Source organism: Apteryx rowi, unplaced genomic scaffold (genome assembly GCF_003343035.1).
Source record: "Apteryx rowi isolate R43461 unplaced genomic scaffold, aptRow1 scaffold_177, whole genome shotgun sequence".
In the NCBI taxonomy this organism is placed as follows: domain Eukaryota; kingdom Metazoa; phylum Chordata; class Aves; order Apterygiformes; family Apterygidae; genus Apteryx; species Apteryx rowi.
In genome coordinates, this window is record NW_020448052.1 from 420,641 (window position 1) to 446,662 (window position 26,022).

A 26,022-nucleotide genomic window follows, 5' to 3' on the forward strand; every position below is an offset into this window, starting at 1 on the left:
TGGGTAGGTGTGTGTGAATAAGTTTCTAAGCACCATCTGATGTAGTTGACTTAGCTTTAGTTTATGTTAACATCCTTGTCCAAATATAACATTAGCTATTGAACAGTAGTACTGTGTATTTTCTCCTCTAAACCTCAGCTTTCATGTTGGAAACATGATTTGGGGACTTTAATTAAATAGGGCAAGTGGTAAAATAATGGAAAGATATTATGGAAAATATGATAAGCAATTCTTTGTTTTAAGGGGGTGAAAATCCGTATTTAGAAACAGTAAGTCTTACTATGGATTTTTTCCTACCTAATAGTGCCTGCTATAACATACTGTTTTACAAAACAGCTTGTGCACATTTCCCCTGTACGTGCATGCCTCTTTCTTGAGTCATAGGTAGGATTTCGCAATTTGGCTTATAAACTAGGGTTTTAGTTAGCCGTTGAGGGGAGAAAATCATGTTTACAGGCTAACCTGGTCTCCATATACTACTTTTACTTCTTGAGGTTTTTGGTTTTTTAGCCAGCCTTATAACTGGATGATTCAGTACTAGAACAGACCTGGGAATCTTGTAGGAATACAGATTTCCACATAAATAATGCCTTTACCCACCATGGCACAGATCTTCTGAGAGTTTCCTGTTTAGGTTTAAATACTAGTACTCTGCCTTTAAAGATATTTCTATTTTCTAAAATGCAGTGAAAAGTGTAATGAAACTTTTAAAGTAAAGATGTGCATCTCTCTCTTTTTTTTTTTCTCTTCCCTTCAGTAGCTGCTTGATATATGAAACTAAGATTGAAAATCAAGCTCAGACTATTCAAAAGCTCCTCCCTTTTTTTAAAAAAAAAGTTATGTTCAGGCTTTTCCTTAGAAACCAAGTCCTACAAAACTGATTCTCTTGTATTGAAGTGATCAAGTGAAATTTGCTTTCACAGTTGCGCTTGCAATGCTGCTGCTGACGTTCCTTTTTGTGTTGGCAGCTCTCCATGCTTTTAAGTTACACTGAACTTGAAAATACATCTGTTTATCTTCTTACCCCATCAGGCTTGCTGTTATTTTGCATTCTTTTAGTCTACTATGTTACTAAGAAAAATAATTAAAAATTGCAAGCAATTCAGGGAAAATTGATTGAAATAGGTGTTGTATTTTAAATATGGCAATGAAGAAAGAAAATGGTGGCAGTAACTGACAGTAAAATTTTGATGTATGTTTCTACAATGATTTCTGTTGACTTGTCTATTTACAGCATGTGCAAGTCTAGGATTTGCCAGATCCTGCATGATGAATAGCTTCTCATCCACTTTCCTCTTTATGATTCAAATAAAAGCATAAGGCTTCCATAATGCATGTTTGTGTAGGATTAGGGGAGTAATTTGGGAGATGTTTGTCTTGAAGCATGAGACTAGATGATGTGTATAACTTCATAATATGCTTTTAAGTGTGTTTAATCACTTTTTTTATTTTTACCTAGATATTTGCTTCTACTAAAGCTTTGCTTAACACCAAAGCTATAAATGATAATCCATTTCTTTAAGTGAGGAACTTGATGCAGAAGAAAATATTACCTACAGTAAACACTTTTCCTTCTAGCTTACAGGCTGTACACTGTAGTCCCTCGACTAGTGAAGTTTGTTGATATTTTGACCAACTGGTACATTAGAATGAATCGCAGAAGATTAAAGGTACGTATCTACTTCTATGATGTACTGTAAACAAAATCCAAATAGTCTATGTTAATTTAAACCATAGCAGCTTCATGGTGTTTTACAAAATCTTTATGCTGTGTTTTTCAAATGATCAGTTTGTAGCTGGTAGCAGAAATGAGAAATTAATTTGTGTATGTATAAAGTAATTTTTTTCCTCTTCTTTGTTTGGTTTTCTTCATAAAGCAAACAAAATGTAGAATAGCTCATTTTCACTTGCTTGATGGGACTGAGCAATAATGGATACAGTTTGGAAAAACAGTTTATTACATTAAGATATGAAATCTTGAATGTTTGTGAGAGTGCACTTTGATTTTTAAAACTGTAGTTGATTTCTTGTACTCCATGTGCAGACTTATGGTAAGGGATTTACAGTAAACTATAATTATTTGACATTTTTAATGTGGTTAATCTAAAAGCCTGCGTCTCAAGTCTCCTACAGAATCTAGGAGCTGTTATTGCTTTGTGTAGCTTAATTCACTTTTCCACTCCCCCTTTATTTGCTTGTCTAGTCCATGGTACTATAAAGAATGCAGATAGTACCTGGCTTACAAAGAGACATTGTGATTTCTCACCGGATGCCCAAAAGTACAGGTGAATAAGTAGTACCGATTTCATCATTTATTACAGTCAACGTTTTGGATAACATCAGTTCTGTGTTGAAGACACTGTGTAAGCATTTTGTTTCCTGAACTGTCCTTATGCAATTCATAAGTATTGCTTATTCATAATGTACAAACAACAAAGAAACAATAGTGAATGAATGAATACAACATTGCAGGCACCATATACTCCATTTATCACTGAACTGATGTATCAGAATCTGAAGACACTTATTGATCCAGCCTCAGTTCAGGAAAAGAACACCGAAAGCATCCACTACCTCATGCTTCCCCAAGTGAGGTAAGAAACAACTGTTCTATGGCAAGAAGGTTTGGGCTTTGGTTGGTTGGTTTTTTGCTTTTCATAGTAAAGTACTCCTTTGCTTACTTGTCTGTAAAACTGTTTTGCCCAACAGGAAAACAGTCTACTTTCATAACCTATACTTTTATAAGGTGAATGCTTCCCTTGCCTCAAGATGAATCTTAAAATGATATTTTAACATTTTTTTTCTTTTCTATGAGCAAAGAATGTTAAATTTAAGTGTTGATTAAACTCTGGTTAATGTTGGTCTCTTTGCTGTTGCAGACCTTCCTTTTTGCTAGCAATATACTTCACCCCCCACTCCCAAAGTTAGCTGGGAATTTTTTTTTCCCTCCACATTTAGGCAGTAGACTTGTGCTGGGTTAAAGGATTGTAGAGGCAGGAGGAAAAACAATTGGAAGGAATACACATTCCCAGTTCGTAATGTTTCCTGCTTATGGCGGGCATGGAGTATCCATTTTACTCTTTAAAATATGCACTTAACTGGAAGTATAAAGGATCTGAAAGGCTTAGGAAGCTTTGTTGCAGACCCTACTGCCGCAAGAACGTGGGAATCCCTGCACGTGTAAGCCTTTCTTCCTGGCTGCTGATGCCAAATCCCACGTGGATAGGAACTCTTCTTTAGTACGGAGCATGTAAGGAGCCAGCAGAAGGAGTTCCTTTGGCTCCAGCTCAGGCGTTTAGACCACTACGTGAAGAGATTGCCGCTTCCTTGTAAAAGGATATGTAATAGGAAAGAGAACTTTCCAGGCTGGGATGATTCTTGGATGAGTTGTTTTGTAAGTGCTAATGTGTCTCAGAAGAGTTTAGATCCATGATGGTTGTATTGGACATGCACTGGATTATCCATAGTATCAACTCAGCAAGCTAGAACTCAGTTCGTGACGTGTTTTCTGTCCAGCCAAGGGAGACTTTAGTATTACAGTAATCACTTAATCCAAGCTAGTGTTTTGGTATGAAGTTAGTGTGTGCATTTAAGTCTGCTATTAGTCACTGAATACAAGAAAAGCACATTATTTGCTATTTCCTTTAGCGTCGCAGCTCAATCTGAAAACCCTCAAGGGCAAGGGAACTAACCTTGATATTTCAGATGTCAGTTTAAGAATTTAAACATTCTAGTAATGTTTCTTTTATGAATACTATATCCTTTGAGCATGGTGTATGTTCTTTCAGATAGCTTTAAATTGTAAGTTAGCAGTGAGGTTATTGTTACACGGAGTCTGAGACTGGCGTAATTTTAATGCTGATTTTCTGATCCCTAGGAACAAGCTGTAAAGAATACGTAATCAAAGAATGCGGAACTCATCAGTTAGTTATCAGAAATGCTTTTGAGCTCCGTTAGCATGGACTAATGGAAGGATATTGAGCTATTTGTGGGAACTCAGCTCAGACAGGGAGTTAGCACAGGCCTTAAAGTGGCTTAGGCACTTGCTTGTTCCTGTTAGTGCTGACTGACTCGCTGCTGCATCATGCAAACGTAGGATGTGTTTGAGCGGCTGCACAGCTTTCTCCTCTTTCTTCTACTTAGATTGGCTTTTTGCCTGCTATTAGTTTGTGTAACTTACTGGATCCCCTATGTTTCTTTTTTTTTCTCCATCCATCAGGTATAAAGGCATGTTTTCAAAATTAAATTATTGTTAAAGTTTTACAGTTTGACCTTTAGCTGCTAAGCACATAATTGCATTTTTCTTTGAATGTTTTTGATGACTGCGTAAAGACAGTATTGTTGGTTAATAATAGAGACATGAAAAGCTTTCTTGATGCAGTTATAGAAAATAGTATTTTAACCTCTAACAGTACAGAGGAAGAGCTATATATTAACGGTCATAGTTATCAAGCTAACAAACTTTGCCACTTTTACAGCTGCACTCGATTCCATACCTATTTTACAAACCCCAGTGAGGTATTACGTGGCTGCCTGGTGTCTGAACAGATTGGTTGCATTAAATTCTGTGCATGTACATGAAATCCACAAAAACTGTTCTCATTTTATGGCTTCACAGTGATGCTGAGTAATGGCAAGTGATATTGAAATGATGCAACATTGTTACGTGAACTTTTGTGAGTGCAAGACACTCTTGCACAATTTACACACTTCAGAGTTTTTTGAGAACCATCCTGGAGACTGGCTTTTGGAAGAACAGAAGCTTCAAAATAAGTAGTAACATTTTAATTGAAGCTGCAGTGCAGGAGATGGGGACATTCCAGGTGTTAGTTTTGCTTTACTGCTTTACTGGTTTTGTTTTGCCGGATGATCCTTGACAGCATTGTTTTCATCCCAATACTTTTTCCACTTATAAAACAGCTAGCAGCTTTATGTTCATTTTGTTCGCCACTGTCTTTTGAGCCAGTACTTCCTGTCTTGATACGGTGCTTGATATGTGCAGTTTTAAAGGAGCTGCCTGAATTATGCAGCTACTCAAGAAAGCAAGAAAACTATATTCTCAGAACTGTTGGCTGCTAGTACATTTGAAGCAAGATGTGAATGTCAGCTTATTTAAAAAAAAATAAATAAATAAGCAAGCTGCTTCAGAATGGAAGGGTGTTAAAATAATGAAGCCAGAAAAAATGATGAAGCCAGGAACGATGACAGGACTGTCTAAAACATCAAGCTAAAATATGTAGGATTCCTAGAAAAGATTATAAATTGAGATCCAGTGAGTTGGTTGCATATAGGTATTTTTTGTCATTGTAAGTATCCTATTTATATAATCTCTTTTGCATCTTCTTATGATATTATTAATGTAAATTTTATTTTTCATTAGATATTAAAGTAGGTAGTATGACTCAGTCCATCATTATCTTGTGAGTGGTGCTAATAAAAGATGATTTAAAAATAGCTCTCTTTTTTGTTTTGGAGCAAATTCATTCTCCACGCTCTGCTCCCACAGAGAAGAGAAAAACATGTTTGTTCATTTTTCACATTACCCCAAACAGGGCATAATCCAGTTTCTTAGAAATTTCTGTGAAATGGAGCGAAATACTTTAAATGTGCTCAAACAGATGTAAAAAAGATGAACCTATGGGATGTTTCCTTTTTAATCTAGGGAGGATCTGATCGACAAAAAAATCGAAAGTGCCGTTTCTTGCTTGCAGTCTGTTATTGAGCTTGGACGAGTAATCCGAGATAGAAAAACCATTCCAGTAAAGGTTAGAACTCTTTAACGCCTCTTACCAATACCTTGTGAATGTGCGATAGCTGTGTAACTTTGGGATAAGTCTGGGAAAATGAAGTTTAACTAATTTTGGAATACCGAGCGTAATTCAACAGCGAAAACTTCCAATGATGATTAAATAGTAATTTCTGAAGCTCTTATTTTCAGTTGCAAGGAGAAAACAGACTTTTTCCTCTCTTTCCCCTCCCCAGTATCCTCTGAAAGAAGTAGTTGTCATCCACCAGGATCCAGAGGCTCTGGAAAACATCAGGTCCTTGGAGAAATACATCCTCGAGGTAAGAACCTAGTGAAGATGACGCTTAACTGGAATTGTGTATGCAAGTCAGTTACCTTTAATACGCAAACAAACAAAAGTCCCTAACCTCCCCTATTGTCCCTAACCTCCCCTATTGTCGTCATTAATAACTTGCTAAGTAAAATTAATTTAAATAAGATTTATAATGGAAGGGATATGAATGAGAATTATGTGCAGAAATAATAGTAAATGGGTGATGATCCTAAAGTAGTCAGTTGTAGTACTAAGAAATAATTAATCTTTCAAACTGACCATGTAGCAGGACTTCATTAATAATCAAGAGGCCATCAGAAGTGTTCTTCTTCTTGATAAGCGAAGGACAAAAACATTTTCTGAATGAAAACAAGACAATATTCAACTATATGCTTGTCAAAGACAGATGAGTTGCCAAATATGTAATCTCAGTTAAAGGGCATTAAAAACGGTCGCTTGACTTTAAGTGGAAGGGTTGATTTTGAGAATTCCGCATAAGGGAGAGTAGGGGACCAACCAAGATTTTTGCAAGATGTTGTGTAGGAAATAAAATGTCAAAATAGATAAGATCTTAGTCTATATAATTCTTTACAGTTATCCTCTTCTGTATACCACTGCAATACTCTCTTTAATGTGTATCCATTAGAGAAATGCAGCCTGCCCTGCTTCTAAATCTTTCTTAGGATAAAAGTCCTGCCATTCAAAAGAAAAGTAACCCTGCTGACTTTTTGAGCTGACTTTCTATAAGCTGGTTGGACATTCAGCTTTTAGTCAGTCTTTTAAAAATCAGTAGTATTTTAAGTGAGATGAAAAAGGAGTTTGTTTATAAATAAGTAAATTTCATTTATTTATACATTTATACTATAAATAATTCTTTTAAAACTGCAGTACCACATCTACAAAGCTGTAGTGAGAACACTAAGCCTATTATTTTGATTGCTTTATAATATTGTTTGTAGGGTAGTTTTTTCTTGGGCTTTATGTTCAATTAAATTTCATTATAAATATACTCTACATCCACTTTTCTTTCACATCTGTGATGTACAAGAGGACATCAAACAGTGGTGGGAAAAACAAGAGGGATTTTTTTTTTTTTTTTAACTACAGTAACAAATATAGATGAGCCAGGTGTAAATCTAAAATAAGGACGGGGGAAACTACTATGCTCGTATGCCTTTCAGTTCCTTGTAGCTTTTGGTGCCTTCAAAACATCTCGCAAACCAATGGCTGTTAATACTCAAATCTATCATTTGACTATTGCATTTGAAATCAAGACCTCTTCTGTGTTTAATTTTTCAGTTAGCAGCCCGAAGTCTAGGGGCTTGATAATTGCTTCACCGGACAGGGAGCTAAATAGGACATCTGTTCAGTGTAAGATTTGGAACTACTCTGGAAGGCAGTGACGGAAGAAGGAAGATTTTTTAAGCAATACTGTTATTTCTGCTCAGTCTTAACTTCCTCCTGCTAAAGTAGTCTTTCCTTGGGATAGATGATCGCTTGTCACCAAGGTGTTCCACTGTGTTGCTTGGGGAGATGCGCCAAGACTTCCATCATCGTAACTGTCTATGTTGTTGGGAGGAAGGAATTGCATTCCAATAGGAGCTCTTTACCTGCTAAGAGATGCAGACTTCTAAAGGAACTGAATTTATGTAGGATATTGGGCAAAATGCATATATTCTACTCGAGTATAAATTGGGGATGATTTCATGACAGTAATCTCTGTATTAATCCATTTGGATTTTTACTCAAGTCCTTCCCTTATGCAATCCTGTTGCATTTTTGTGCAGCTCTAATTCAACAAGGCTTAATATACGCACCACACTTCCATCAGGTGAGACCTGAATGAGTGGTCTTGCAAAACAAGAATACCCAGCTAGCTGTTCAGACATTCTTCCCTATTTAACTCCTCCTGATTTAAAAGTTTTTTGATGTATTATTAGCCCCAATACAAAGTATGTGCTAGAGAAATTAAGTACGATGTAACATACAAACTAAAAAACTCCGCATATTGACTTACCTAACTATTATGATGGGTTTCATGTAGCAGTCTTAAAACCATCTCTAGAAGTCTGTGAACTGCAGGCTTAGCCTTCTCATGTCTTGCCCTCCCAGCTCTACTTGTATTTGGAAGATAATCGCTGTTTAAATGAGCAAAAGGCAGAAGAAAAATGTTTTGAGCAGCAATATAGTTGTACATCTGTGCAGTTTATAAAATAATTCCTTCTCTTCTCTCTCACAGTAGCTTCTGATCTGGAAGGGTGAGCCCTGGGATATGGTTTCCATCTCTGTTACCCTTCTAGGGCTGTCCTCCTCTTCTCCTCTTCCTATACTTTCAGTGCTCATAGCAGATACGCCAAAAATGGATTACCACTCTGACTTAATTCCTCATCAAACTTTACATCCTGCATACTTCTTGGCCACTGTCATATTAGTGCATGGCTCGTATGTGTGAAAGCACAGTAATTGGAGGGGAAATGTAGGGATTCTCCTCAGTTTGGACTAGTTCCCTCCTTCAAGTAGCTCCACCCACAGGTCTGAAGCTTTGAATTTGGCTTCCTGCAGAGGAACTTACGGTCTCATTTCTATCTTCAGGATATTCGTTTCATGTTGTATCACCTAAGACCCTCTTCTTCAGAAGAGCTGTTATAGGACTGGTGGGTTCAGGAAACTCTGTTTTTAGTTTGTGTTTCTGTTTAATGGCCTCTGAGGTATTAAATAGGAAATATTTCTACTAATTGACCTTTGACCTTCCTGTCATCTTTGATTTGTCAGTCTTTCACTTTCCAGAGTGGCCTATATACTGACTTGGTGTCGTTTATAATAGCTGTCCTAATGCAAAGTAGTAGTACCTGGAGCATAAGATTATGATGCTTTACATTTAATGGATTTTTATTGTTCTTTCATAAATTTATGCAACATTTGACATTCTCTACAGCCAGTGAAACAGGTTTTCAAAGATATCAGTAAGATTAAAGTTCTTTTTTGATTATAATAACCACTGATGGTACAATATCGAAGTATTTTTCCTTCGTCCAGAAATGGTATGGCCCTTAACATAAACCTGTCCTTGGTAGGTTAAGGATTTTTTCTTCCTTTTAAGGAGATATCTTCAGAGTGCTCTGTAACAGAAGACCTAGCCACGTACTTGAAATTTGATGAGTCTTTTTTAGTTCAAGATGTCATTGTCGAAATAAGCTGCTTTGCCTTCACAAAGAGAATAAAAATCTTCATCTGCCTTATCAAGATAAACTCGTCGCATTTGTTATGGTGAGAGTGACCATGCCAGTCAGAGAGGGGAATTCAAGAGATGATTGGAAGCAGAGGAGCGCTGTCTGGTGCCCTCTTATACTTAGATTTGGCATTTAGTTGTTTCCTAATTCTCTATCACCCCACTAATACCTTTTTTCCCCAAGTTTAAGTACACCTATAGAAGGCTTCTAAAAATTCTTATGGGGCAACTTAAAATCACTTGTTACGGGTGGCAGGGCCATGACTTGATGCATGAGGTTGTTTTGGATCAGTGTTGTATGCTTTTTGTTTTGATTTTAGTCACTATAGGACTTAAGAATTCACCCCCTAGTTACACAGCAGGACCCACTGTGTTGAAGCTGTATAAATATTGAAGAGTGCACAATTGTAGTGCAAGACAAAGTAGGGGAGCATCTCTTGAGTGTTATGGGCATATTAAGAGCAAAGTGGTAAGTTTGGAAATTTGTCAAATAGATCAGCAGTATGGGATTGGGATCATTTCTTTTGTGTCTGGATATTGATTGAGAAGATGCAAGGAATCTATCTTGAAAGGCCTTAAAAGTCAAGAAAAGTTGTTACACATGATCTGATAGCAGACAGGGAAAGATGCAAAGAGAAAACCTGTACAGGGAAAACATCCAGCCTCAAAAGAAAAGAAAGAAAGAAAGAAGAAAAAAAAGGCAAAAAAGCTCTCTACTCACAAATTGTGATGATCCTAGGCTACTCTGAAAGCCTATCTAGATAAGAATAATTAGTGTAATGGTTGAGTGAATTATGTGGTGCCTTGTGCACTGAAGGAATTTTAATGGAGGAAAAAAAGAAAAATCTTTATTTCCCGGTAGAATTGGTAAGGTTTTTCTGTGATGTTAGCTTATCGATTGTTCCTGTTAGACTTGACAACAACGATACATCCCTTCAGAACTGCTTTTGTTCTCAATCATTTCAATATCAGGATCTCTTCACTAGCAGAACTCTATGGCATTCAGGTTAGTGTCTGCCACAATTTTTTTTTCAGCTCAAAACTGTGGTTGTGGATTGTACAGAATCTGCTTTTAAGAAAGCTGAGTTTTGCTCACTTAAATTACTTCCAAAAGGCTAATTGACAAAACTTGTATAAGTTGTGAACTTGTACAGTAAAGGTAAGTAAGGTAACATGGGAACACTGCGTAATTGGATAAATACACAAAGATATGTTTTAATTGATATTAGTTTGCTACCTTAAAAAAAAGGTAAGGAATATCTTTTTGGAAGCTGAGCTACAACAAGCTCAAGTATGTTTGTAGAAGCACAAATATAAAATAAGATACCTTTGTCTATTTTCCTGTGTTCATTATGTATCTTAAAATTCAACAGGCTGATAGTGAAGCGTAGTATGTGTTTTTGTGGTGTTGCATAGCAATCACTAAGTGTTACAATTAATTGTTTACAAGGATGGTGCAGAGTTAGACACCAGCATGTACAGGCAGACTGAGACTTTGTCTGTGTTTGCAGCTTTGTTCATTGTACTGGTGCATATTCAGTGCATAACCTTTAGTTATTGCCAGAAGTCTTTTTCTAGTAAATTTGCAGGTGCCAGAGGTAAGCTATCAGAAAAATTGCACCATTTGATTTTTATGCAGTTGCTGACAAAAGAACTTGAAAAATACAGGAATTGTCAATTCTTTGAAAATTTCATTCATCACTTTTTCAGAAATAGCTGTATTCTTTGACCAGCACTCTTCTTATCATCAAAACAAAAATCATTTAAATAAATGGAATTTAAAACTAATACTAGAGCTGTCCAGGCTATAGAATTGATCCACTGCTGAAAATGGTGCAGCTGTTATGGAAAAATGACCAAGCTCACAGAAGGAAATGAATCCAGAAGGCTTTTAGCAGCACTGTTAAAACTCTCTGTATACATTAGCAGTTGAAGCTTTTTCCAGCACTAGTTCATGGCTCCTCTTTCAAACTACTTTCTGTGGAAAGGTTGTTATCTGAGTAAGTTTTACTGTATGCACCATCCAAATCTTGTTGGCATTCCACTTTTGTATACCTTTAACCCCCTTGCTGTCTATGGCTATGGTAAAATAGAGATAATTGACTTCCTAGTCATCAGATTCAAGGTCTCCCAGTATTTCATAATGTTAGTGGTGTCACAGTAAACTAATGGATTGACTCCAAGAATGGAAGAATGGCTTGAATTAACTGACACATGAACTGTGGTAGTGTGTGGTCAGTCTTTTTTAAAAGCCCTAGCGTAGTGCTGTGAATATGAGCACCATCCTAGTGGGAGTAGGAAGGACCACTTGCCTCAGTCTCACTCTTTGTGTATCAGACTTGAAAGATGTGCCAAGTAATTGATTTTATTTGGCAAGTAAAACTAAGCAATATTTTAAATCTAAGCACTACACTGAGGTAGATAGAAACAAACCTAAGATACAGAGTTGCTTTTCTCAAAGAATCATTCTATTTTTGTAATTAATAATGTATATAGAAGAATGGTTTCCTTATCTAATCTGTATAGAAAATCTGTTCTGGATGAGTAGGCTTGTATATAATATATCTAGTCAGGTCTAAAGTAGAAGTTGTCTTCAAATTTTGTGCTTTTTTTTTTGGATTATTCTTTCCCTCCCCCCAATCAAGTTTGTCATTTATCACTTTACTTATGGGCTTGTTTCCAAGAGCACCCCATTAAAACAGAATTTCTGAAGTACGTAGTTCTCATTAGATTTCCTAAAAGATTTATTAAATGAGATTAGATTCAGTTTATTCCTTGCTCCTCAGGTCAGTAGAGCTTCCTGGGGAAAAAGACTGAAAAAACAGAAGTTGTATTTAAGCATCACTTCAGTCTAAATGTTTGGCTACTTGCTAGTTCTTTCACACTGACACTTCCCTTTACTTCTGCCATCTACAAAGCTTGGATTAGCTTGCTTGTCAAACGCACCTGGTGGTTCTGTACCACGGTAATGTGAACTATTAACATCCTTCTAGTGGAGATTTAAACATAAAATGCCTCCAACATTGGGCAGTGTGGCAGACAAAACCTGCAGGATTGTAGTGAGAAGTGCTCCAAGCACGTGCCGAGTTTTGTGAGAGCAGGGGAGTTGTGTGCTGGTGGCAGGAATTCCTAAGGTCTGTCCCTGACACATTACACCAGGAAGAGGGAGATGGAGACGCTGTGCCAAGCTTTGAATTTTGTATTTTGAAGTCCTGCTTGTGTTTGTTTCTTACCTAGCTTTACAGAGCAGGGAAATGGGAAGACTCTTGAAGATGCTGAGCAACATTGCAGTACAGTGTTTTACTCTGTTTGCAGGAGATAAACCAAAACACTGTTTCTTGGTGTTATTAATAACGTGCAATGCATTTGTTTTTCAGACAGCATTAAGTGTAGAGCAGAGAGGTGTATTTTCAAGTTTGGCATTGTATCATAGTCGGGGTGTGCAATGAAGGTAACTTTATATATATGTGTATATATATATGTATTTTTAATGGTGATTTTTAATATTGTGATGTGATGAGGAAAATGAGGAAAATTTTGTAATTAAGAGCATCAGAAATGGCTTAGTGGTTTAGACTAATGGCTCATCTAGCACCATATGCTGTCTCCTGTAATGGCAGAGTCCATTTAGGGAGAGCACGAGGCTCTGGCCATTTCTTGCAGTGCATTTCTCTTGTAATTGGGCATCTGCAGCAACTGTACTTAAAGGTGTTCAAGGGCAAATCCTTGCCTGTTCCCTCTAATATCTTTTTGTGTGCCTGTTATCGTGAGTTTGATTAATTCCTTTTTGAACTTGCTAATATGCTCTCCCTACCTTCTCTTGTGGCAGCAAGTTCCAAGGATTAACTACTTGTGCATCTATTTTAAACCAGTCTCCTACTATTTTCATTGCATGCTCCCTAGTTTGGGGAGTATTTGGGAAATTTGGTGAGTAACAGTTGCATTCCTTACCCACTGCCTTCCTAACTTTTCAAACCTCAATCATATCCCCCCTCAACCTTCTGCTCGCTAAAGAGCTCCAGCCTTTTTGGTCTCTTCTCAAATGGTAGCAACTCTGTCCTCTGAATCAGTTGTTCTTCCGTAAACCTTCTGTAGCACTGCTGTGTTCCCCTTCAAATATGGGGCAAAGCCAGCATGCATTATTTGAGATATGGGTACACCCAGGTTTTTTAAGTAGTGGCAAAATGATATCCTTGGTCTTAGGACCCTTGTGAAGATGGTGAAAGGTTTAGCTTTTTTTGGCTGCCACCGCACGCTGAATTACCTTCAGGATTCTTGCACTGTGAAGTGTGGAATGAGACTTGTCTGAGCAAGGTATGTTTCTGTACAATAAGGACCTAGCATAAACACATAAGGAAGGAGACGAAATGGGGGAATATGAGGCAATGTTATATATTATAACATTAAAATATAAAATTATAGACTATAGTTTTCTGGCTAAATGGATACCGAAAGAGTTTTTCTTTGTGAATATTGTCAGGCCATTTTCTGATGCTGTTGCACGCAAAGGTAACAGCTTTATCTCTTCAGGCAGTTGTAGCAGTAAAATAAAAAGGTTGTTGAATAGGGATCTGACTTGAGTTGGGAGCTGGCAAGTGTCTACTGATGAAAGAGAAATCTCTACCTAAAGACTGAAGATGAGCATGGGATGTTCTTTTAAAGAATAACTTGAGTATTGGTTTGGTCTGTGTTGACAAATTACTCTGTTCATAAGGGCAGCCATATAGAAAATTGGCAGCTTGAGTGTTTTGACTACCCTAGTACTATCTTGCCTTTCTTGTACTCTTTCCAGCAGTCGTCACCGAGATGGCTGTTCTTTAGCTTTGTTTTTTCTCTTGGTGTGTTTATACAGGAGCTTAATGTACGTCAAGTGACATTGTCTACTGATAAAGATAAGTATGGAATCCGCCTGAGAGCAGAACCGGATCACATGGTGCTTGGGAAGCGTTTGAAAGGTGCCTTTAAGCTTGTCATGGCTGCAATCAAAGAGCTGAAGAGTGAGCAGCTAGAAAAATTCCAAGAAACCGGTAGGTAGTGGCACAAACCGCCAAATGGTGGCAATGTTGACCTAAAAAAGAGCCAAAGGATTTTGGATCTATAAGAAGAATTCAAGCAATTACCCTTTATTCGTGTATGTTAATCAAGCATTTATGGGAACAGATGCAAAAGTATCCTTCCATGGACTTCAGGAAATTTAAGGCCTATTTCCCACTTAGCATCTGAATTAAATTTCATGTTAATGAGAATAGAAGAAAAGTTTTTTTTTCTTTATTTTTAAATTTTGTCAACAGTAGAACAGTGCTCTCATAAGTAGAAAATGGAATAAAGAATAAGTTGTTGCATAAGACTGAGTCAAATTTGAACTGAGTATCCTTGTGACAGTTTTTATTGTAAACGTGGTGTTTCAATGGCAGATTTGCAGGGGGTTGTGAATTTTCCAGGTGTATCTGCTTATATAGCTGCTAGAACATAAATTTTGAATTGAATTCAATATGCAGGTTATCTTTATATTTTACTCAGTTTCATTCAAATGTTATATAGTTGCTGAAGTGTATGTTTTAGCTGAGTTCTGTTGCCTGTGGGAAAATCTGAATTTGGGGTAGTTTGGTGTTTCTTACCGTGTTTAATTGCTGTTTAGCTGTACTGCAGATGTAGTGTGTTTCCTGTATTTGAAGTTTGATACTTGTTTTATGCTTTTTGAATTAAGGGAAAGTTTTTACCGTGGTTTTTAAGAGAAGTTCTTCATTTGCTATTAATACAGGCACTATTGTTGTAGAAGGGCATGAATTGCATGGGGAAGATCTTCGTCTCATGTATACTTTTGATCAGGTTGCTGGAGGATCTGCCCAGTTTGAGGCACATTCTGATGCTCAGGTATTTTATTGGTTGTTTCTTATTTTTTTTGGTTCAAGGGAAGTATTCTTCTAGAAGTAAAATGAAAATTGTGAGGTGAAGCTGGAGTGGTTTTCTTTGGTCCTTAAAGAACTGACAATACCTACTGTGAGATAATCTTTTAGATTTTTGAGCTGTTAAAGCACTCTCTTACACTCTTCAACATGATGTAACTGAGAAGTTCTGTTAAACATAACTGTGAATCTGAGTGAATTAATATGGACTTATTTAAAAGTTTATCTGTTCAACTGTCTTCTGTGCCTTACTTCAGGTTTTAGTTCTGCTAGATGTTACCCCAGACCAGTCAATGGTGGATGAAGGAGTTGCCCGGGAAGTGATTAATCGCATTCAGAAGCTTCGCAAAAAGGTTAGGAAACAGTGGAACAAGAAGTTTTATTTTTAAACAATTTTTTGTCAATATGTAGAGGGAACTGACCTTAATTGAAACATGCAGCCCTGTATCATTTATTCTCCTGTATAGCTCTCTGATCTGACATAAATGGCTAGAAACAATTATTTTCATTTTAAAACTTCTGTACTCTTAAGTAGCTAGAGTTGAACCATGAGTTTATATAGACATCATCCATAGTGAATGAACTTTTTTTTTTTTGTACCAAAAACCTCATATTTTCTCTTCTCAGCTATGTAACTCTCAGTTAACCAACTCTCATCCATGCCTTTCCTCTTGCCAAGTATTATGTTCTCCTCTGCCTCAGTTCCAATGTGTTACATCAGCTGGGTTGGCGAGCGCCAAGACATCTGAGCTTATGACTGCTAAAAGCAGCAAACTTGTATGAGGCATTTCTGGCACCGATTTGTATATCAACATTAATGGCTCTAAATTCGGCTCTAAATTTCTCTAATCGTATATACAAGCGAAGCTATCTGATGTTTATGTTAAGGCACTTTGAACTGATGTAACTTCCTTCTCTCTACAATACTAAACCAGAAAGAGCTGCACTGAATATCGACACTTTGTGCCAATAAAGCAGGGAGGTGATGACAAGTCTAAAGAACTTTTAATATGGAGAGAACTTTAAGTAATATGTAATTCTGCATAAATAATTTTAAAAGCTTTAGAACTTGCAAGCTTAAAGCAAAAAAAATCCAACCAAACAAAAAAACCCTCTCACTGCCATACTGCAAAAATGGAACATGTTGTTTTATGATACACGTCGAATTTTTCTGCTTGGCTAACTTGTTGACCATGATAGGCCAGAACTTGCATCTTTCTCAGACTTGCACCTGAAGAAATCTTGCCAGAGCTCTAAGTAGTGTGTAGAGATAATTTCCATGGGACTTGATTTTGGGAAAAGATTTTTTTTTTTTTTTTTTAACAATAAAAACTGCATAAATCTTCAGTAAGAGCATGTATGAAAAATGACAAACTTGTATCAATGCTTTATAGAATAAAAACAGGAAGGAAGGTCGTTAAGTTACATAAGTTACTGGATGAATTAAATTTACTTCTGTAGTGACAGAGTCATAATTTATTCTCTTTTAAAGGAATATTTAGAATACTAATTTTTTTTAGTCTTGGCTATTTATTAATAAACTTATAATGCTAAAATGCATTTATTCTGTCATTCTTTCTTTCCCATTCCTAATAGCAAAGTGTACAAGAGATTAAATATGCAGAGATTCTTGATCTGCAGTAATAATTGCTGAGATGGCATTCGTATAATCAGTATTTTTAGCAGATTTGGAAAATCAAGTTGTCTCTGAGCAGTTACTTTTTTCACGTTTTTTGCTTGTAGTCATTTTCTTACTAAAGCAGTGTATTCTAATATAATTCAGTACCAATAAGTGTACCTTTCAGATTAATTGTCATTTTTCTGAACTACTTGTCAGTATGTGAGATAAATAGTGTGAAAACATAAGTCTGGTGACCACCTTCAAAAACGGTATCAAAATATCTTGAAGACTGTTCTGTGTTAAGAAAATGTCACTGGTTGAGCAGTTGTTCAGTAATGACCAGAACTGGGGGTTTAATTTCAGGCTAACAGATCATGAAAATGCTGTAAAAAAAAAAATCTTGTGCGTCAAAAAAAACTTTTAAATAAAATTTGGTAGGCTTTCAGTACTTTAAGGGGGAGAGTTGGTAAATGAATTTGAAAATGAGACATTCTCAGTAAAGTCAGTTTTTCTGTCATCTCCTTTTTTTAAAAAAAAAAATCGTAACGTTTCAAGCCTCTTTTGCTTGTCTGACAAAAGAATCATCTGTTCTAAAATTTGTGTGGAAGCTTTTAATGAATGTCTGGTTCATATCTTTATAAGATTTTTAAAAATATCTATATTTAGCAAGTATCCTTCTTTATAGTTTGTGTATGCAGAAGTCATCGTACTGTCATTACTAATACTTTTGGTCTATCCTTCAGCGAAATCTGGTTCCTACAGATGAGATTACAGTTTACTACAGATCAAATCCAGAAGGTGACTACCTGGATACTGTTATTAAGGAGCATACAGATTTCATTTTTGCAACAGTAAAGGCTGCCCTGAAGCCATACCCAGTGCCTACCTCAAAAGAAGTTCTCATCCAGGAGAAAACCCAGGTAAGAAAGAAAAAATGTTGACCACATGGTTCATTTTGTCATCTGCTTTTAACTAAACAAGTCATTTGGATTATAGAAAATGTGGATGTCAGTACTTATTCATGGGATATAGTGGACATTTTCATATTTATGAATTTCCATATTCATCTTTTTGGTTTAAAAAGAAAATAGTTGGGCTCTGTGTCCAGTATCTTTGGAAATGAAGCCATTTGGGTACCAAAATACAAACCTTAGGCAGTCAATGTGCAAGTATAATAGGGGTTGGATGGTTATTTGTACTCGGATTAGTTCATTGCCTGGACAACAAAAATATTGTTATTCTAGTTTCTTTACTTCAGTATGCTTTTGTATTAGAAAAGCTCTTTGGATTCTAAATTTTACCTTTTGGCTATATTTCTAAAGTTTAGTCTTTCATAACGATGCAGAGTTTCACAGACTTTACAGGTATTCTTTCAGCACCAGATTTGAACCATTTTGTTTGTTTTCTTTGACTGTTCTGATGCGTTTTGAGAAGGCTTTTGCCTTCATTTTACGCAAACTTAACATATTCAAAAGGCATGTCTGTCAGAATTGAGGATGCAAAAGACTCTTCAAACTAAATGTCATGCTAGACCAGAAGGACTTATGATATACCAAATGACTTACCAATTTCAATTGCAGAATGGCTTAGGGTCTGGGAATAGCTGAAAAGAAAGGATGCATTTCATCCATTTTGCTAAACAGTATGTGTAAGGAAATATTTTAAACTTGTTAATGGAACTTTTCAAGTTGAACAAATTTTAAACAAAGTTACTTTTGACCTTTTCCAAAACTAATAGTTTCACTTAGTGACAATCACATGTGAAAAAGCGTTACGTAAAAGTAGAGAATGCTGTGAGAGTTGCGGACGATACAGGTACCTATCTGATTAATTGTGAAGAGTATAAACCTAGATGATGCTGTTGGACAGTCTGGTGTTAAAAGTCAACATTAAATCTGAATGAGAATGTAGAGCCGTTGGAAGAATGAATTTGATGTGGATGAATTCATGTGCTTTAGTGATTATCTACAGATAGTTGGGAAAATTAAAGAAGACATTATTTTAAAATATTTTCTGTAAAGTGTGATTATTTTCTTTGGTTTTTATTTTTCTTGGGTTTTCACTTAAATATATGAATATAAATATAACTGTAAATATATAATATATATAATATTGTATATATAATATATAATGTGCATACATATATTTAAACTAACAATAGTTTTTTATATATATAAATACAAAAGCACACACACGTATATGTATCTATGTATATATATTTCTCTTTTCTTTAGAGGATGAAACAGCAGTAGTCAGACTTTTTCCCTAGTGTAATTCTGAGAAGTACTTGTGTCCATAGCCTAACTCTGATATAGTTGCATACTGTGTTGAGTTTAATGCTAGTCGCTACATTTTTCTGTGAAAGCTTTGATGCATGTGCAAATATGTTTTTTTCCCCTCTTACTTTTCTGTTTTGAAATCTTAACTAAGCAGAGTCTAGTGAAGAAAATCATATTGTGAAAAGTGAAAAGATGAGTCTGTTACATTTGTTTTAAATAATGCTGTCTGTGTAGTAAGATCTTCCCCTGACAGATGGTGCTAGTTATTATTGACGTAATTGATAGCCGTGGTCTGGACGTCCACAAAAACCAGGCATCTGCTCAGTTTTGGAAATTTGGAGCTAGTAAGCAAGCGGGAGGCTTGTGGGTCAGGCTGTGGGCTTGCACAAAGGTAAGATTTCAGCCTGGGAAAGCCTATAAAACTCTAACTGAAACAACACTTCATGCAGACAGTCCTGTGTGGCTATTGCAATTAATGAGTAAGTTTACAGAAATAAGATAATCTTAAAATGTTCATAGTGCTGAGCGTTTCTGTCTGTTAGCTTAAAACCTTAGGCATGGCAATTTTGTCGAACACAAATATTAGCTGTGAGTTGTTGTACAGTTTAGATAGCCCAAACTGGCAGTGTAATGTGTGGTAGTCTGAGACAAAGAAAATCACTTTGCAAGTAAATACCAAGTTGACAGTCTTTTAGGGTAAAATAATCAGTAATTGTTAGTGTGCTGAGAGCGCTGGCTCGCTCTGAGGAGTTGGTCTGCGCTGGCCGCTGCTGGCTGGGCAGTCTTCTGCACACCTCAGTGTTAACCATGCTGCCAGAGCTTGTGGGCCTCTGCCGTGGTAGGCAGATATTTAGGATGTAAAATAAAGGTGGAATAGGATCAGATCACTGAGGTTTTAGTGCAACTTTAAAGTCTTCCTCTCACTGGGACTGCAGAGATTTAATGCTGAGGACAGCTGTTTCCCTTTGTATACGCTGTGCTCTGATGCAGCTATCTTGGCACATTAACACCAGTAAATACAAGTACCTGAAATGAAAAAGCCCTTCTGAAGAGGTCCTTCTGGTGTAGAAATTTGCCTTTTGCGGTGTGTTAAGGATAGATACAATTATGAGCAATTAATTTGTAGCTTGGTGCATCAGAGCTGACTGCAGTTAGTCATCTTTAGTTACTGGAGCCCTAAGTGCATATGGGTTTCTGTGCCGGCGCTTCCTGGCACAAAGACTTTGAATGTGTGAATCGAAGTTGAATTACACAGGAACTCTCGCGTGTGCTAGTGGGGGTTGATAAGCGGTGTTGACAAGGAAAATGCTTTATGGCAGTTGCGCGCTTTGAGATATAAAAGCAGGTGCAAGTTATAAGTGTGTAATTCCACATGTGACTTCATAAATTAAGTCAACTCTGGCAGGATCATTGCACCAAATTTCTGAAAACTATCAGAAGGAATAACAAGTCTGCATGATGTTAATATACATGAAGACCAAGACAAAAATGAAGTGCAGACTGTGTCTTTTGGAAATACTTTGAATACATTCAGGCTCAGTATTTCTGTGAAATTTAACTGGATTGCTTTTTGATACAAAGCCTTAATTATGAACTGCTCTTCCAAAGACTGGCTGTGAGAGACAACAGAATGTTTAGTAGTAGTTTAGAAAATACTGTGAAGGAAAAGTAGCTACTTAAACTGATTTTTTAATTGCTGATAGAAGAGGGTAAACACAAAACGAGATTTGCTGCTCACAAAGTGTTTTCCCCTAGGTTATAAAAGGATCTACCCAAAGAGTGGCACTTCCACTGGTGAGCTGTTTGCCATCTGGGCTCTGCTGACTCTTGTCAGACCTTCTCTGCATTTATGAGAAATTTGGTTGAAATGGCCACTTGGCATCTGAATGCTCTTTGTTTAATTACAAATTTAACTTGTAATTAAGAACTTTTTAGAATGTGTTTCTCATGAAAATTGGTACGAGTGCAGTAGTAATTCTAATCTGTACCCGGTTCAGAAGATAATGCTGCTTGAAAAAGCATAGTCTTGTAGCTGAAGCTGTGGTTTCAGGCCTCTACAAAATAGATTTGTTTCTGTAGTATTGCTAAAAATTTTCAAATGTCTTCATCCTCCAGTGTCTAATTTGCAAAGAAAAATACTCGTTCCATTTCTTGCTAGGGTGTTTCGAGTTTTAAATGATTCACTAATTGCTAATGGGGAGATGGTCACAAAGGTTGATGTGACACCAAGGGCATCTACTGTCTCTGGCTGTTGTCTGTGGCCAGCAGAGACCGATGGAGGCTTCTCCAGCGAGTGCTGCGGAGCAGGAGCCTTCCTTCAGCTACTCTGAATTGCCTCTACAGGACTCTTCCTTTCTTAGCTATAGTCACTTTTGGATTATATTTTTGGAGCCTTTCATCACTGTTCTGTGGCACTGAACACTTGCAAAAATTAGGCCATTTATTCCACGCTGTTTTTCTTATGTGTTAAATATTGTTTAACTTTGGCATACATTAAGAGTAAATGGTTCATATTTGAAGAACTCTGCCTCTGAAGGAAGATGCAACAAAACTTGCTATGTTATTATGTTATCATGTAATTGTTTAGTTTAACAAAACAGTATCTTCATGTGGTTTATTTAAGGAAGATATTTTGGTTATGTTTTTTAATAAAACAATGTTTAAGTAATCATAATATTCCTGTTTTTAGCTGAAGGGATCAGAGCTAGAAATTACACTTGTCAGAGGTGGTTTGTGTCATTCTGTTGGTCCAGCCTGCGCCTATGTCAACCTCAAAGTGTGTGTTAACGGGGCAGAGCAAGGTAGGAGTCTGTCACTTTTGATCTGTCAGTGGTGGTCTTGAAATAAGATTATTCACAAAACAGAATGATGAAGAGTGGAACCAAGAGGTGGTTTGAAAGATGGTGTGAGCTCCCTTCCAGTAATGGCTTTGAATAGTTCTTTGAAATACATTCATAAAAAGCAAAAATACATGTTTTCTGATGTGGACCTGAAGTAAATATGCATGTGCACACTTTCGTTATTTCTATATATTCTATAGAAAGGTTTGTATGGGTATATCTATATAGATATGTATGCACACTGTGTGTGTGTATATGTATTCATCTACACTCAGAGCATAGATCTTGAGAATTTCTAATATTTGATATAATACAGTAGTTGCAGGCAATGCTTTTCTATGGAAAAGATACTGTTTAAAGTATAAAACTCAAAATAAGAGTTGAAATAGAGAATCTAATAATTGTTTTGAATAATCAAAAGCACTTTCCGTAAGTGACCACAATAATATTCTTAAATGTATTAGTGTTGGGCTTTATATTAAAAGGAGAGAAACATAAATGCACTCTAGCAACATTTTTTTCTAGATATATTTGCATTTTTTGTGTCAAAAGAAGTATCTTTTGTTTAACATAATTACAAAGCTACTTACTAAATTATAATAAACTTAACTAATTGTGATCTTAGCACACAATCTGCCATTTTTAAATCGATACTGTACTGTACCAATACAATTGTAATTCAGTGACATATTAATTCGACTGCTTTGTTAACAAAAAGATCAAAATTTCCATTATGCTTAATCTGCAATAATAGACTTGAGTCGGTTTTGCTGTCTTCTTCCCTCTTTCCCTTTCCTACTACAAAAATTTCTGGAAGCGTGTGAGGTTACCAGTTCTATATTAACTTAAAAACTTACTGAAATTCTTTAGAACAACTCTTTAGAAAAATCATTTAAACTCAGACATTGCTTCCATATTGTACTTCAATTTCTGAATTTTGGTTTTAGATGGTGTGTTGCTGCTGGAAAATCCAAAAGGAGATAATACCTTGAACTTCACTAGACTTGTAGATGCTGTGTCATGCATTTTTGGTCTTAAAAATTCAAAACTGACAATTTTTAATGGAAAAACAGGTAAGTGGAGTATGACAATAAAAAATGAAAGTCCTTCCAGCAGCAAGTAGAATTTATGTAATTTACTGTATAACTTTTTCTCTCTATATACAAAATTGCCAAGAAAACACACAAGGAAAATTTTTATTTTCTAGTACATAGTTTATGAGAATGTGTTTATAGCCGCATGTCAATGTTTTCAAAAGCTGCTGCTAAATGATGCTCATCTCTTCTGTTACCTTATTTCCATCTCTGTTCAGTTCTCAACAGGACAAAATTTGCTCTGTTCACAAGTGTTTGTGTTGGTTCCTGGCTATACTATTTATTGATGGCAAGTCGCCATCAGCTACTGCATGATTTTTTTTTTTCCTAATGCCTCATTAGGCAGGGGAAGAAGTTAAAATTGAATGCAAACTGATTCCTCTGCAGAGAGAAAGATTTGTTGTTGCTTTTTCCCTGTAGAGAAGCTTGAGGATTTCTTCATTTCTTCTGTTTAGAAAAATCTGTCAGCATATTTTTGTAGCATGAGCTTGTGCTCTGCTAACAAATGAAAACATAAAATATCTTCTGTAGGTTATATAGAGAGTCATAGTTTGGGTTCATTACAAAGATAAAATATCTGATACAAGACAAGCAAAACATTATGAAAAATGTTGCAATTAGTGACCAAGAGACCTTAGCAGCAAACTGGCTTGCTTTCTTCTGAGATGGAGATTCTGTTTTATTATTACATTACATATAATATTCTGATATAGTAGCAAAAATGACATCTAAAAAAACAGTACATTAAGAACAAGATTACACTAGTAATCAAATGATTTACTGAATGGATACAGAAAGCAGAGTACTTGTAGTGACCATGCCGTGATATGACTTCAGAGATGTTTCAGCAGTAATTATTTTTTGTTGTTAGGGTTATTTACAGGTCCCTCTTGAAGTTCAAATTTCGTTTGCCTGTTTCCACACATTCAAGTCTAACATGAGCAACAAAAAGAAACCATAAAATACTACAGAAATGGTAGCTCCATGGCTGCAGAAACCTTTGCTAGTGTATTTTAAAAGAAATATTACTGAAGCAATATTTAAGAGGGAGATGGTTAACTTTATTGTTGTAAATGTCTGTCCTGGGATGCCTACAGGACTACTAAGGAGCACCGTTTCCTGCCTACCTGTGGCATATTAGAGGAATACTCTCATTTGGGTCTGTAATACCACTGTTACCATCTCTACTTTTAGTTTCTTCTTTGTCATTCCTTAAAGCTATTTCTTGAAGAATGTTTTGGGATTTTCATAATGGACCTTTATCTGATGTAATCCACTTACTTTGCTTATTGTGATAAAACCTCTTTCAGAGTCACACTCAGCTGAACTGAATAGTTTCATCATATCAAATGATCCTTCTTTGCTTTTACTTATAGCTGATTTTTAGGAAATTCTGGAGCCTTCAATATCTTACCTGAGTTTCAGCTCTATTCTGAATGAGGAAATACTTTTCCTTTACATCATTTTCCAAATAGCAATGATACACTTTAACAAAATGATAGCAGTATGGTATGTGACTACAGAGGTGGGTATAAACTATCATGATTTATTACCATCTCAGATGTTAAGAGATGATCTGTAAAAGGCCAAGAAGAGTTGGGAAACTCTCAACTCATTAAAGATTATACGCAACTTTTGGTTCCTTATTTGGCTTGTTTTCTGCCACTAACAGGAAAAAGGATGCAGCATAAATCTGCTCATCCTGAATTCCTAAAGAGAGAGTGTTAAAGAATACCTAAGCCTCCCCTCTTCTCAAAGAACCTTTTCTGCTGTAGGAGCAAAGGCTTTGTTCTTTTCCTTTCCGTATCATTTAGGCTGTGTAGATAGCATTTTTGGACTCTCCTTCTTGACATAATGATTTCATTCTTTTCTTCTCTTTTTAAGTGGTCTGGACAAAGAGGGATTTTTCTCTGCCCACTTTCATCTTAACAACTTGGAAACTCCCTTAGAAAGATTAGATTATCAAATTCACTTTTGTCGCAGATTGGCAGAGATCTAGAGTAAGTATTTACCAGTAGAGGACGTGGCTCCCTGAAGGACCAGGTTTGGATGCATGTAAAAAGAAAAAAACTCTTAAAGCTGCTAGAGAATAGAATTGAAATCCCTGACATTCAGTTCAGGGAGGATGCAATCCCTTTGCTTCGTCTGTCCTACCCCGGCGTGGGTATCGCTGGTGAGGCTTACCTGTGGTTTAGTTTAGGACATGGAACTGATACAGCTCCTCTGTCTGAGGTGAATTGCACAGAAAAGGTTGCACGCTCTAGGTGACTTGTTGCTGAATTGTTGCCACTTACGTTAATAAAATTGTGGCCAAGGCAAACCATATTTCTGGCTCCTTATTTTCCTTCCAGGAGTTTCTAGGGTTGTCCACTTTGTTCGCAGCAGAGTTTGTCGTCTTGTTTTCGAATCGTAATGAAGATGTGCTTTGGGTTGGGTAATGGCATAAAATCAGGCAGTTCTTGCATTAAGGCAGGGTAAATATATGTCATGTCCCTGTTTCTTTGTGCAAAATGGAAATAATGAGCTACACATTTCCTCCCCAATGGTGAATCGATGTATTTCGAGTAACTGCAAACTCTGAGCGAGCCTCTCTGATTTATACTGATTTCAGACACCAAGAATAGTTTGCCTCACTTTACATTTACTTTATGGAAAGTCATTTAGAGGAAAGAGGCTGGGCTCAAATCAGATTGTAAAAATAATTACTGTTGACTTTCTTCTAACTCTAGGTTGTTGAAAACTTTATAAACTTACTGTGAATGCTTTCTGAGTTGCACTTCAGTTTAATGGAAGTAGCACATGTCAAAAACCACTGGTTTAAGAAAAAAAGGACTTCAGTTTTCTGAGACTTTGGCAAGCTAATATAACTGTCTCAATTGTGCATTGTTAAATTATCCTTGTCTTTTAATTTTTGGGGGTGTCTCCCTATGCTTTTCTTCCATACTGTGCCCATTCTTTCTCTCTCTCTCTCTTTTTTTTTTTTTTTTTAACATG

General features: G+C 36.3%; 1 protein-coding gene across 13 annotated transcripts in view; it reads left to right on the top strand.

Moving 5' to 3' along the window:
- IARS (isoleucyl-tRNA synthetase) overlaps positions 1–26,022 on the top strand; it is a 115,498-nt gene that overhangs the window by 78,357 nt on the left and 11,119 nt on the right. For 10 of the 13 annotated variants that reach the window (XR_003252730.1, XR_003252732.1, XR_003252733.1 and 7 more), the window contains 10 exons: positions 1,579–1,670; positions 2,473–2,594; positions 5,663–5,765; positions 5,983–6,066; positions 14,141–14,315; positions 15,050–15,162; positions 15,452–15,547; positions 17,559–17,735; positions 21,784–21,895; positions 22,882–23,007. Coding sequence is in view for 5 of the 13 variants with exons in the window: in XM_026061194.1 (XP_025916979.1) it covers positions 1,579–1,670; positions 2,473–2,594; positions 5,663–5,765; positions 5,983–6,066; positions 14,141–14,315; positions 15,050–15,162; positions 15,452–15,547; positions 17,559–17,735; positions 21,784–21,895; positions 22,882–23,007 (1,200 nt within the window). In the remaining 8 variants the exon portion in view is untranslated. Of the gene's footprint in view, positions 1–1,578; positions 1,692–1,994; positions 2,052–2,472; positions 2,595–5,662; positions 5,766–5,982; positions 6,067–14,140; positions 14,316–15,049; positions 15,163–15,451; positions 15,548–17,558; positions 17,736–21,783; positions 21,896–22,881; positions 23,008–26,022 lie in introns of all 13 variants that reach the window. The other 3 variants (XM_026061197.1, XR_003252737.1, XM_026061195.1) reach the window with 3 other exon arrangements.